The following is a 14,246-nucleotide window of genomic DNA, read 5'->3' on the forward strand; positions in this document are numbered from 1 at the left end:
AGGTTGAGTAGGAAGGCAGACCCTGGCAATAGCCGGGATTAATGCCAGGAGGAAGAAGGTTTCTCACACTAGATGTCATATTATTATTCTAATTATTCTCGGCAAGCCCTTTCATTTGATACCCGTATTGCAATTGTGCATAAATAATAACTATTCCGCCATCTTAGATGTTCTGCCATATTGGATTTAGAAAAACGTCACATTTTTCGAGTTACTCTCAACGAGCCCTTTCAATAGATATCCATATTGTAGAAGTAGACTAAAATTAACTATTCGGCTATCTTGGATGGTCCGCCATATTGCACTTCGAATGACGTTAGTTTATTTTCGAGTTGCTCTCAATGAGCCCTTTCATTTGATATCCATAATGTACAAGTCCATCCAAAATAACTATTCTGTTACTTTGGATGGTCCGCCATATTAGATTTAGAATGACGTTACACTATTTTTCGAGTTACTCTCAACAAGCCCTTTCATTTCATACCCATATAATAGAAGTGCATTAAATATGACGATTCCGCCATCTTGGCTGGTCCGCCATATTGAATTTAGAATGACGTTACATCATTTTTCACGTTGTTCTTAAGAAGCCCTTTCATTTGACACCCATATTATAGAAGTTCATGAAATATTACTATTCCGCCATCCTGGACGGTCCGCCATATTGTATTTAGAATGAAGTCACAAACCTTATCGTGCATTGTCATCCAAACCAAACGTGTATACAAAATTTCAGCTCAATCGTACGAACATACCTATCATTATATGAAAGCATAAAAAACTTGAGTCGTGTCAATTCTATTGGATTTCAAGTGATGTCACATTATTTTTCTAATTGTTCTCGGCAAGATCTTTCATTTGATACCCATATTGCAGAAGTGCATAAATAATAACTATTCCGCCATCTTAGATGTTCCGCCATATTGGATTTAGTATAACGTCACATTATTTTTAGAGTTACGGTCAACGACCCATTTCATTTAATATCTATATTGTAGAAGTAGACCAAATAGATACTCGGCTATCTTCAATATCCTCCTTATGGGATTTAGAGTGACATCACATTATTTTTCGAGTTGCTCTCAACGAGTCCTTTCATTTAATACCCATATTGTAGAAGTACATTAAAACTAACAATTCCGCCATCTTGCATGGTCCGCCATATTACATTTAGAATGACGTCACATATTTTATCGTGCATTGTCCTCCAAAGTAAACGTGTATACAAAATTTCAGCTCAATCGGTTGACGATATCTACTTCAAAATTGAGCTCTAAGATTTCACCCGAACCCACATACATACATTGCAAGTTAAATAAAAGCTTTTAAAAATACAAGCACATTTAAAAGTGCCCTATTAAAACACGTTATAATAACAAGCAAAAAAAAAAGTTAAGTTAATTATTCACAAATATGAATGCGGTTTTGTTCTTGTTATTAAATACGCATGAGCGAACTGCAACGTATATTTAAATGGAAGCTTAAAAACGTGTCGGGATGGCTGCGGGGAAATATTATTTACAATATTGTATAAAGCTAGTAGTGGCGCAGTGGTTAAAACATGTGACGTTAAACACGTGACAGGTTGTGGGTTGTATTCCCACTCGAGGAAATTAATTATTGTTTTCATTTCTTCGGCCTGGTGTGTCTTAACAGTATGCTATGAAGCTAAAAAACAGAATTAACAAAACTATTGAAGAAAAGACTTAATAAGTATGACTGGTACCAATAATTTAAAGATCCACAATATTTACAATACAATACAATACAATACAATATCCTTTATTGCACAAAAACAACAAAATTTTACACAATTTATATACAAAATGAACAAAAACATGTACAATAAGGCGGCCTTATCGCTTGAAGCGATCTCTTCCAGGCAACCTTTGGTTGTTGGAATTGTATAAAAAAGAAGGTGGTGGGTGGTGCATTAAATTATAATATAAGGAATTTAATAACAATAATAATATAAATAAATAAATATATATAATTAATATACACTAAATATTTAAGTGTTCAGGAAAAAATAACACCCGAACTGTGAATTAAACTACCACCGATTATGATTTCAGCCTTGAAAATTCCACATAATAATGATCTTGACCTTAAAGCACTTCTATAATAAAGGGGGTTCAACAATAGCCCTATCCGAGCGTGTTCCTTGACAAAATCTTCAACGTTTGATAGATCACGGGAAATGGCGCTATTTGTTTGATTCCCGAGACTTTTGTTCTTAACGCCTTGGGCAAGTGATTTATGATAATGGATGTAAAATATTATGAGAATTTTTCATGATAATGTCACTTTTACTATGTTTTCTATACAATTACTTACCTTAGTAAAGAGTTGTAGTAGTAGGTTTGTGAAACGCCATCGTAGCGCAGTGGTAGAGCGTCTTCTGTAAACGTGACAGCGGTTGTGAGTTCAAACCTTGCTTTATTACCTTGTAATGCAACGCTATGTCTTAAATATTGCCTTTAATATAAAATATTTAGTTTTCCCGATTAAGAAAATTTTTATCTGTGTTTCAACCGAACGAACGAACTCATAACAATTACGTCTAAAATGAAATATTTACCTAATATAATACTTACTTTAACTTATGAAATTAATTTAATATTCATGTTTAAATCGACCGACATTTTAAATAATCAATAATGAAATTGGAAAAATGGAATAAGCCTGTCTTTTCCTACCTGGCAGGTAGCCACGTGTTGTCTTGAGGACGTAACCTCATTCTGTTTTAACATTCTGTGGAATCATTGTAACACTAATTAAATTACAAGCGTTTAAGAGCTATTGACATTAATTAATTATTTTTAAGCAACTTTGTGGTCAGTTTGTAGCTCATGTGAGATGTGGGTTCGATTCCCACTCAGGGGAGTGAAATATTTAATATTTTCTAACTAACGATAACACTTTCTGAGTGGCCTTAAATTTAATAATATACATTTTCAGACTTAATTAAGCAAAATGGTGATATAACTAGTAAACAACTTAACTTAAGATTGACATAAACAGTTAAAATTAATTCAAATGATTTACATACAATGAATGTATATAAATATATGTATGTGTTCGCATATATATGTAAAATACACAGAATAAGGGTGTCTCAACTTGTTAATTAGAATCGCTATTTGCGTAGAAATTCTGTTGATGTTATGAATTTACATTATTTGATTATTTTCGCAAGATATTATACAAGTTAGTTAAGATGTAGGTTAATAATTTTGTACCAGTTTATGTTTGTGGTTTTGCTTACTATGCTGTATTAGTGGAGTGATATATGGCATTTTCTAAAATTTCGTTGTACCCGAAAACGGTAGAAAGAGCGCAGTGTCGAGACACTCTGTTCCCTGATGTGGTAATTGGACCCACAGCCACATTTGCACGCTTGTTCCCCAGCTCCAATATTATCTAATTATATGTTTTTTACATTACATAGAAACTAATACATTAATTTCCCCAGAGATATCTCAAACTCACTACTAGTAGTTACGTAGCATTATAAACAACATGACAACTAACCAAACTATAAGCCCTTATACGAGGACTCATTTGTAGTTGTACTAGGCTGGGGATCTCTTAATCAACAGACTACGTGATATTTCAGGGTGGACTTGAAAAACCTTGAAGTAAATAACTTCACGATGAAATATCGTTTCGCAGCGACACTAGGATGTACCTGTAACGTGATGGTTGCGGGTTCGATTCCCACTCGAGGAAGTAAAATATCTATTTACGTTTACATTTCCATTTCTTCGCTAAAACTACTAAAGCAGAGGGAACCTAATATTATATATTATATTCACTTTTCGGGCAATTTTCGTGACATTATGTCTTAAGTGGCGGAATTCAACACCGCGTTTATCTTGTTGCCGAAGCAAATAAATGAAAATAATTAATTCTCATGGATGGGAATCGAACTTACAATTGTCGCGTTTACGTTCAGATGCTGACTGAGCCACAAGGGCCTCAATTTACTATTAATAAAATAATTAAGTATTATTATTATACACTTAAACGTAATTAATTTCAAATTGTTTCACATAATTCTATCCTTTCTAATACAAAACATTGTTTAGATTTTCTTTCTCTTTTATTATAGTTTGTAAAACATTCCTATCGTGCTTATTAAAGAAAAGGTCAAACCAATTTCTGTTGTCTATTTCCATCGAGCAATATATAAATCATTACTTTGTACTTATTTCTACTATTTTATTATTAATTTTATAAATAGACTAAGGTAGTTTAGTTTAGGTATACAGTATTAAAATTAATCACTTTCACGCTGTATCCCGCATATAGGTAGGCAGAAAAAACATAGTGTTAAGACACTCTGTTCTCCACTTCTGTTGTGTTTAGTGGCGGAGCTGAACGTCGCGCTTTGTATCCTTACCAGAGCGAGAAAATAAAAATATTTCATTCCTCTGAGTGGGAATCGTATCAACAATCATCGCGATTACAGTATGCGTTGTGCCACTTCGCCATAAAGACCTTAATAATTTATACTAGACATTTATTAATTTTCATTAATCTTATAATAATAAGGTATATTATTTTTTAACTCTGACGATAGCAGAGGGATCTTATAGGTTCGAGAAGGTCTGTATGGGTGTATGTGTATATGTATGTTTCGCTGTTGCATCGTAGAGCCCAACCGGATGTACCAAGTCTTATTTAGATTTTTTTTTAATATTTAGAATACCAATTTTTAAATTTGAACGTAACGGGATTTGATATCCCTACAGAGATGCTAACAACTATATTGTCTTTCGCCAGATGATAATTCTAAGTAATTATCTTTGGGTAGCGAAAAAAAACACTATATTACTGGCAAATGTACTAAAAAAATATAAAAATCTTTGAAAAAGAACGACGTAATTTATTTTTTATTATACACCTATAACTAACGACATGGTTTCCTCGTACAAAATATTCTTAAATTCCTTTCTCTCCACTCTTATAAAACTTTTTATATAATGATCCTACTACCTTGGTTATCAAACCCAAAACCTTCAAAGTCATAATCACTTTGCAAACTATTCTATATATAATTAATACATTTTAGCCTATATATTTCCATATAGTATGTCTTGTTAGCACAAAGTACAAGATACGAATTAAAACCAAACATCACAACTTAACTTGACTTCCGTCCTTCCGCCCGAGGGTTAATTCGGATAAGACAAGTATTAATTATGCAGGGTTGCCATAAGTTCAATGGTACAGAAAGGAGTTAATCCGATACTATAAATTATACTATAATATATAAAGCTTTTATGTATGTATGTACATGTGCTTATAAATGGTGGTTGCTTAGTTATTTTATACGTAATAATATGTAAATGCCCTAAAGTAGCCCTGAGTTACGCCACTCAACATGAATGTCTCTGAAAGTAGGCTGAAAGTGAGGAATGAATTTTCTTAACACTAGGTTCCTTCTTCCTACCCTACTAAAAATAGTGATGCTATTTTTGTACTTTATTTATTAAGATAAGTTTCAGTTCTCCTTCATTTAGACCCGTATTAATGCTCTCAACTCAAAGTTCAAACTTGAGATACGGTTTTAATAACGATGAACTATGAAAACGACATCTCAAAATCGATCTCAGAGTTAAAAATGATTCACAATGCCAATGCCAATGCTAATGCTTTGGAGCCCAATTCATTTCAACAATATATAAATAAATAATGAATCACCAGTTTAGACGATATTCTAACGGAAGTAAATTAATACATAGCGAAATACGCAATCTAATTACGTATTCTAGTCTAAAGGTCATAGGTTATGTTCTCGCTTGTCCTATATTGACTTGATTGTAGCGCAGTTAAAATCTATCAAGATTTACATTAAAGAGCACTAGTCCGGTGTACATAATAGTTTTAACTTTTAATATCTTCCGCATATACTTAGACAGGGACAGAAAACCGAGAGTTAAGGCACTCCACTCTACAGTTTTCATCAATTTTCTATATATTCGGTGTGTTAAGTAACTAAACGGTTCACTTTATCTTGGTAGATAATTGGCCTTAGAATAATTTAAATTATTCATCTAAGTTATCGAGTTCACAACTATTTACATACTATGAGATATTTTAGTAAGTACTGCACCATGCTGCACCACCAAGTCGTTTTAACTAACAAGTCTCGGTGTTAGGTTACGCAAATACAGTTTTGAAAGAAATAATATAGATATGTTTAAATTTACTTCGCTCTTAGCCATGAAATAAAGCCATTCTATCGATCGAATAATTTTCATATAACTAGACTATGTAATTTTTAGGATTTACATAGTCATAAAGGTATCGCGAATGTCAATTTGATAAATAAACTTAACTAAGGTAGGGAACCCAGGACCTAGGTGTATATAAAGTACATTGCAAAATTATCGATAAAAGTAACATTATTTACATACATTTGTATTCGTTTTATTTAAATGTACGCCATCATGAAATTAATGTTCGTCATTTAGTAATATTTTAGATAAATTGATTCAACAGTAACCATTAACCTAAAAGCTATATTTTTATACTAGCGACCTGCTCGCGGCTTCGCTCGCTTGAATTATACAATTACCTATTTAGTAATCTAAATTACTTTCCTGTTCTAATAACAATATTTTTAAAAACCTGCCGATGCAATTAAACAGTTATTTTGTAGCTATTTAGTTGAACAAAATACTTTTTATTGCACAATAAAGCAATTTGTAATATAAAAAAAACATAAAAGAAGTCTATATACAGACAGCGATTGGTTACAATTTAATTACATGTGTAAAAAGATTGAGATAAAGTATAATATTAGATACAAAAGCTGTAAGTAATAAATATACTCGTACATGTATGTTTAACTTATATTTTTAAGTAAAGCGATATATTCATGACTAATAAAAATAGAAATGGTTTTTGTAAAAAATATCCAAAGACCAGAGTCCAGTAGTGGCACAGGGGCACAAAGTGTGACTGTAAACGTAACTGGTTGTGGGTTTGATCCCCACTGAAGGAAATTATATATTTATTTTAAATTTATATTCTATTGCTCTGGTGTCGAGGGAAAGAGCGGCGTTGAGTTCCGCCACTCAACACACAATGCCTCTACAATTCTGCGAAAAGTGAGAAACGGAGTGTCTTAACTCTATATTCCCTCTGCCTACCCTGTTGTGTGCGGGATACTGTGTGAAGCTGATTTGATTTAATTTTTTATCCAAAAACAATTACCAGATACATGGAAGAGGCGACCTGATTTTTTCTATCCTTCCTATTTATTAATTAGAATTCTGTAAGCTATTGGATAGAACATATTTGTATTACATGAGGCAAAAAAGTTATCTCTATTGTGATTTCAATGAATTTAAGACAAAAAGCGGATTTCTTAAAGTTTTCTAAGAAATGAATACATTTTTAAAACAATAATACTTTTGTGTATACAATAAAAGAAAATACTCGTATGTTATTATTATGATAATTAAAAACTTTTCCTAACAAAGCGTTAATTTTTCACTCGATTAACTTTTTACTCATTTATTAATATTATACAATCATATTAATAAAAATAAGAAACAATATAACAAATTGCAAAAGAACAAAACAAAAAACAACAAAAAAAGAACATATAATAATTATAAATCTATAATTAAATAAATAATTTATATCGTAGCAGCTCTACGGCGTAGCGCTACGAACAATTTTCACCCTCTCTACATCATATATAGGGACGAGTTTTACTTTGAAACTGACCTTTCCATCTCCCCGTTCTAGATGTAACATGGAGCCTGCGCGAATATTCAGTTTGAATCTACCGTTTCAAAGGCACGGTCCTATCGTTAGAAGTAGTGTTCGCGGCAAAAAGTGTTTTAAATCTTGGTAACGCAGTTACTGAGGATTGCTAATGTGATACAATTTATATGGTGAGTGGAGTGTTTTTATTTTCTTTTTAATTTTAATAAGTGATTAGTGTTGATTTTTCTAGATACGGTGGGAAAAGAGAAATTTGATTTATAATGTTGTTACGGAGTTCGGTCGGTATATTCAGTTTAGTGATAATAAGATTTTATGGTTATTGATAACATGGTTTATTGGGTTGTTTGTGAATATATTTATATGCTGTTTTTATACCCCAATTTTTTATATACTCACATAAACTTTTCAATGCATATATTATATATAAGGAATCTTACAAAAAAGTAAGGAAAACTAACTAAAAGTTTATGTGTATTTTTTTTTTAAAAAGCTGTCATCTATGTGTTAATATTTTTTGTAGAGTTAAAAAATATGAAACATGTTTGATAAAAATCAAACGTCGCTTGATTACTGGGTTGGGTAAAAAAGGAAAACGTTGTGGTGTATTGCCTTTCCAATACTTTTTTAGTGGAAGCAAAAACTATGATTTAACTTACATTTATCATCTCTGGCATGTTTTTATATATTAAGCTTTACGTACATATGAGTACATATGAACTTTAAAACTTATAGCTTCTTGCCTTATAAGAAAAAGTATTAAGACAAGTTTCGTAAACATTTTTCGGTCTGCAACGTTGTCTCCCCCATTTTTATAATACATAACCTACTTTTAATAATAAAAACCTAAAAACCGAAAAAGTTTAGACCTTAAGCTTTGAATATTTTTTAACCACACAAGCAATCAATGCGGACTTTTGTTATTTGAGTATCAAGGTCTCTACTAAATTTTAATATTTAAATTAACAGAAATTTATTTTTTTAACTCTAAACTTTAATTATCATCGTGAATTTATTATATTATAATAGAACAGTCTCTACATAATAGAAATATACAACTATCATGATCGAAATATGTATTAATATGAAAATATGTACACATATAAGTAAAATTCAGAAAGAACAAAATAAGAAAAACAGAAGTAACACGTTAATGAGATGCAAAGGTACAAATTAATTAGTATAATATTATAAGTCGACAAATTATAACTTCCAAAAACAGTTCAAAGGATGACCTCTCTTTGTTGAAAATTAAGCAGCTTTTGAGCAAACTGAATGGGACAAAAGTTTTGGCACACATTATTAATGAGCATCTACTTTCCTTCGGAATATTAAACTTTCACCCACTCAAAGTATCTTAATGTCTAAATAAATAGAAACTCGGTATTTTACTTTACATGTTATTCGATACAATTTTAATGTATAACTTTGACAGAGGCCTGTCGTGGAGTAGGGGACCAAAAAGTGACTGTAAGCGCGATAGATTGTGGGTTCGATTTCCACTAGAGAAAATGAAATATTTAAAATTTATTTCTTCACTCTGGTGTAGAAGCAAAGCGCAAAGCAGTGTATTGATAAAAATAATTGTATTAAAGCTTGTATCGATTATTTATATAAGTTAATTAACTATCAAAAAAGTTATAAAATTTACGTTTTTCATGAAAAAATAACCATATTTTAATTATTCTTACTTCTTATACTGATATTTGGTTATTACAATTACCACTGGCCCATCACGATTTACTATATTTTATTAAAAAAACATATAAATATACCATGTTTTTATTAGAATATCCTTTTGAAATAGTCCTATCCAAACTGAGCGTGGGCCTGTAAGGGACAACAGAAGTACTCAAAGGCGCACACTTATCAAGATTATATTGTGTTGCCTGGAGAATTTTTTCGGATAAAAATAATAATAACTTTTGTAACTTATTTCATATAATATTTATTTATTTATCTTTATTCGGTCTTTTAGATGAATCCTAGGTATTTTTAGAATATAAATAATAAATAAAATATATTTTTTTATTATATATTATCCCTGATATACATATCTCTTACCTTAGTGAGTAACCAAAAGTAACCTATTGATGTATGGGACAAAACTCACTTTCTACCAAAATTAGAGGTTCCGTATATGTTTAAATATCTGTAGGGGCTAATCTCTAGAACAGCTGAATCCGATTTTAATGGGATAAAGAAGAGGTCATGGTGCAACTTTTTATTTTGAAATTCTCATGGGATCGAGATTGAAAAATAGATTCGGAATATTTTTTTTTATTAAATACAACAATTTTTGCTAGCAAAAACAAATAAAATCCCAACATGTTTTTTTTAATTTTACCCAAGGTACCTACTTTACTTAAATAATATTAAAAAAATAATCGTATAGTTCAAAGGCTGTTATTCATTAAAATATGTAATTATAGAATTTTAGAGAAATAAGCTGATAAAATGATAAATGTTTTAAAATTAAGAATATTATAGTAAGCTCTTTATTATTTCTGCGAAATAACATTTAATTACTCTCACATTAGTGCTTCAACAAAATTCTATTTGATTAATTACTATGAGGATTATAGTGACGTGAGTTGAATTTTAATTTAGATATTTTAAGCAATGTTTTTTTTCTTATAACTAATGAATGTTTTGTGTAGTTAAAGCACTGTGTTTTTGATTAGCCCAATATAACACTTTAATAAAATAAAGTAAATGAGTATATAAATAATAGTTGGCCGCAACTTTGTTTATGTAGACTCTAAGACATAAAATCCCGTTTAATAATCTTCTCTTAGTACTCCCCTACATTCCAAAAACGAATTCCAGTAGTTTCATATATGCGTAGTCTGCCATTTACGTTGGAACAGACCTACTCTGTAGTCCGTGTAACACCGACACCGTCACCGCCATGACGCTGGGTTAAATAGGTTCATAGAATTATTTCATTAAAAGTAGCTTAATGCATGAAAGATTAAATAAAGATCAAACAAGTGCGTGGTTGAAATTTTAATCATTACATGGATAAAGAAATATTTTTATTAGTGCATACGTCCGTCAACTTAAGTTTCTTAATTGTTATGAATACATTATAAATACTTCCCATTAACATCTTGAAATTGGTACGGAACCCTCGCAATGCGCGTCCGACTCGCATTTGACCGGTATTTTATATTATTTTCTTAACCGATAAACTTTTTTAATTATTCTATTTATTGCCGCTAGGAAATGTTGTCTTTACTCGTATGCATATATACACTGTATAATGTATTAGCTAATAGTATGTACTAATTGATTAAGCCTAACCTCAACTCAAACCTCTAATTTAATGACAATTAACTAATGAAGATATCACTTAGGGATCTGTCGTTTAATATAGAGAGTGTTTGTTTAAGCTTCACTATATGGTGAAGCCTATCCTACATATATCTAGATAAGCAGAGGCAACCTAGTGTTAAAACACTCCGTGCCTCACGCATCGCACAGTTTTTGTAACACTGTTTTTTTTTTTTGCTTTGACAGATCTTACTTTAATATAAGTATATTTATATAACATATATATATATGTTATATAACATATATATATACATGTTATATATATATAACATGTATATTTTTAAACTTTTTATTTGGTGATCAAATCCACAACCATTGCGTTTATAGATAGTGGGGCAGCCACTGCGCCACGACGTTTTCAACGATGACGTTTATGGAACATTATAAGTTTGCATAATATATATTATAAGTCACTTCATACTAAATCACGCTTAGATCTTTCAATTTACTTACGTAACAATTTTTATGCAGTTTTCTCTAATACAGTGGCTCAACAGAGCGTTTGTAAGTAAAAATAGACGGAAAATGTTGAACCACGTTGTTTTTTCTAACTTAACGTGTATCCCGGACATTGTAAGGTAGACAGAGGGAACCTGGGAACCTAATTTTAGGATATCCCGTTCCGATTTAGGCAATTCCGTTATTTTTTATATATAAAATATATTAATGTACACCAAGCAGACGAAACCGCGAGCAAAGTACTAGTTAAATATAAAGGTTTTTCTCATATCTCAAATCCACAAAATCTAATATTACAAAAAGCTCATACATATATTTGACAGGGCATTTCACCAGGAAAAGGCAAATTGTCTTCATTTGGAATTCCAAAAATGTAATGAACCCATTATTTCCTCTTTGTAAATTCCTTCATTTCCTGGAACAGTCGATTTGTAAGCGTATTTTCAATACATCTAATATCATTTTTATCCAAATATAAGGAAAAGTCGACGTTTTTATGTCAATGTTGCCTGATGAATTAGCATTTCGTGTGTCGTTCGAATTTTGTTCAGATATGATATGAGACTTTTAAGATAAATAGCGGGCACTTTTTTTTATTTATAACAGCTTTACACTTTTTCACATATTACAGAACGTAGAGTTGACGTGAACGTGTTGAGTGACGGAATTCAAACCCGCGGTTTGTCTATTAAAGAAATAAAAAATTGCATGTAGCTCAACCTTGCGCTTACGATATTAATTCAAACAAGTTTATATTATCTATGTATCTTCAAATTCTTGCTATATTATCATTTAGATACAGTATGTTACGTGGTGTAACTTAACGCCGTGTTTTACCCTAGATTAGAGTATAACAGGTGATCTCAGAATAAAAACAAGACATAATAAATAAAGAGAAGCAAAATTGAAAATTATAATATACATTCTTTGGAACAGAGATCGAATCCACAGGCATCTAGTAAAATTAAAACTTCTTAACTATGTGTAGTTCATAAATGCTTAATTTGCAAAAGTTGAGCAATTTGTTTTGAAATACATAGTTTGCATCTGACTATATGAAAGTTGGTTATGGGTTTAATTCCTAGTTGGGGTTTTTTTATACCTGCGCTTGAACAGACTAATCACTGTGTAAAATACCTATACAAGAAGTTCTTTTTTAATGACATATTTTGGGGTACATACAAGAAATTAGAAAAAAATCTTTCAACGTAATAACTAAAGAAATTCTATTAAAGAGAACTATATAAGCAAAAATTATTTCATTCGACAGACTGTGAGCTTTGCTGCTTTGAAGGAACCTTCCTAAAGTCTTTTGACCGGGTCACATCATTTGACGTCACTTCCGGTGTAAGATGAGCTTGCGGTTGCTACTAGTTGGCGTAGTGTTTTTTATGATTATATAAGGTACTTATAGTGTAATTTTATAGAGGAATTATTGTTTTATATAACATATTAATAAAATTTGTTTCTAAATATAAAAAACCACTTCAAAGGTAGCTATTAAAGAAAGTTATTTTCACTTGTGTTTCAATCTCAGTTATTGCTAGATTATTCCTATACTTATTAAAAGTACTTACTTTCATGGACATAACCAAATATTTCATAGTTGTTTTACATGTGAATTATTTTACCTCAAATAGTAAATAGTAATGTGGACAAATGTACGAAAATATGCATTAAACACCACAATCAATTAATTAAATGGTTGTTTATAAACCACAATATAGATTCAAGTGGTAACATTTGGTTCAAAAATTCTATAAAAAAACTCTTTCGTCACTGAGTGACAGACAAATGAATAGAGGAGACTACTGGACTAGGAAATTGATTTTTGGTGTGGGTTAGAGAGTTTAAGAAGAGCCTAAGAAAATACTTTCTAGGAATTTCTACTATTTCTGAACTAAAGTCTCCGTACAAAAAATTACAGGCAAGGGCTAGTTAATAAATAAAATAATAATATATTATATTATGTAGGTTTTCTATAATTTTTTATCGTTTAACACTAGAAGCGCCGCCGTCCCATTTTTGACCCAAACGCAAGGTTGATTGTATATAACTTTTTTATTTGTTAATTTATGTAGATGAAATTTTTTTACTATTACCAATTTTACACCTTTATTTAATTAAAAATATAAATAATTTTATAGCAGTCATAGTTTTTGAAAAAAAATGAGATTTACCTAGAACTGCCGCTGGGTCATTTTTGTCCCGCCATTATTATTTTATAATTTGAGGGTATAATTTGACATATTTTCATGCCTCGGGGACGAGGTGGAGGGGAAAGGACAATGCGGGGGCGGAAAAAAATTGAATAGTAGGTTTAGCAGTCAATGCCTAAGATTTTAGGGTTCTGTAGCTTTTAAGGAAAAAAAAAACTCTTATAAGATCATTTTTTGTCCATCCGTCTGTCTGTGCCTTTATCTCAGAAATGCTTGGAGAAATCGAGTTGATATTCATATGAGTATATGAATATGAACTATATGAAGATCTACAGTCCCTTGATTTCCTGAAAAAGCGCCCTTAAAAAAAGATATGACTATTTATATAGTAAAAAACATGTATTTCGACACTATAAAGTGAATCAAATTAATAAGGTACTTTCAGTTAACTTAGAATTATGAAATTTGGCAGCTAGCATCTACATGTAGTACTAGTACAGGAAAAAATCTGAAAACTATACAATTATGTATAAATGTTAAAAAATA

At 30.9% G+C, this 14,246-nt stretch overlaps 1 protein-coding gene across 2 annotated transcripts in view; it reads left to right on the forward strand.

Moving 5' to 3' along the window:
• The first annotated feature begins 7,813 nt into the window (after positions 1–7,813).
• LOC146530658 (uncharacterized) overlaps positions 7,814–14,246 on the forward strand; it is a 100,903-nt gene continuing 94,470 nt past the window's right edge. For both annotated transcript variants that reach the window (XM_085199078.1, XM_085199077.1), the window contains exon 1: positions 7,814–7,916. Coding sequence is in view for 1 of the 2 variants with exons in the window: in XM_085199077.1 (XP_085055203.1) it covers positions 7,914–7,916 (3 nt within the window). In the remaining variant the exon portion in view is untranslated. The remainder of the gene's footprint in view (positions 7,917–14,246) is intronic.

Source organism: Heliconius melpomene, chromosome 16, assembly GCF_056956725.1.
Source record: "Heliconius melpomene rosina isolate 202511_hmr_F chromosome 16, ASM5695672v1, whole genome shotgun sequence".
NCBI lineage: Eukaryota > Metazoa > Arthropoda > Insecta > Lepidoptera > Nymphalidae > Heliconius > Heliconius melpomene.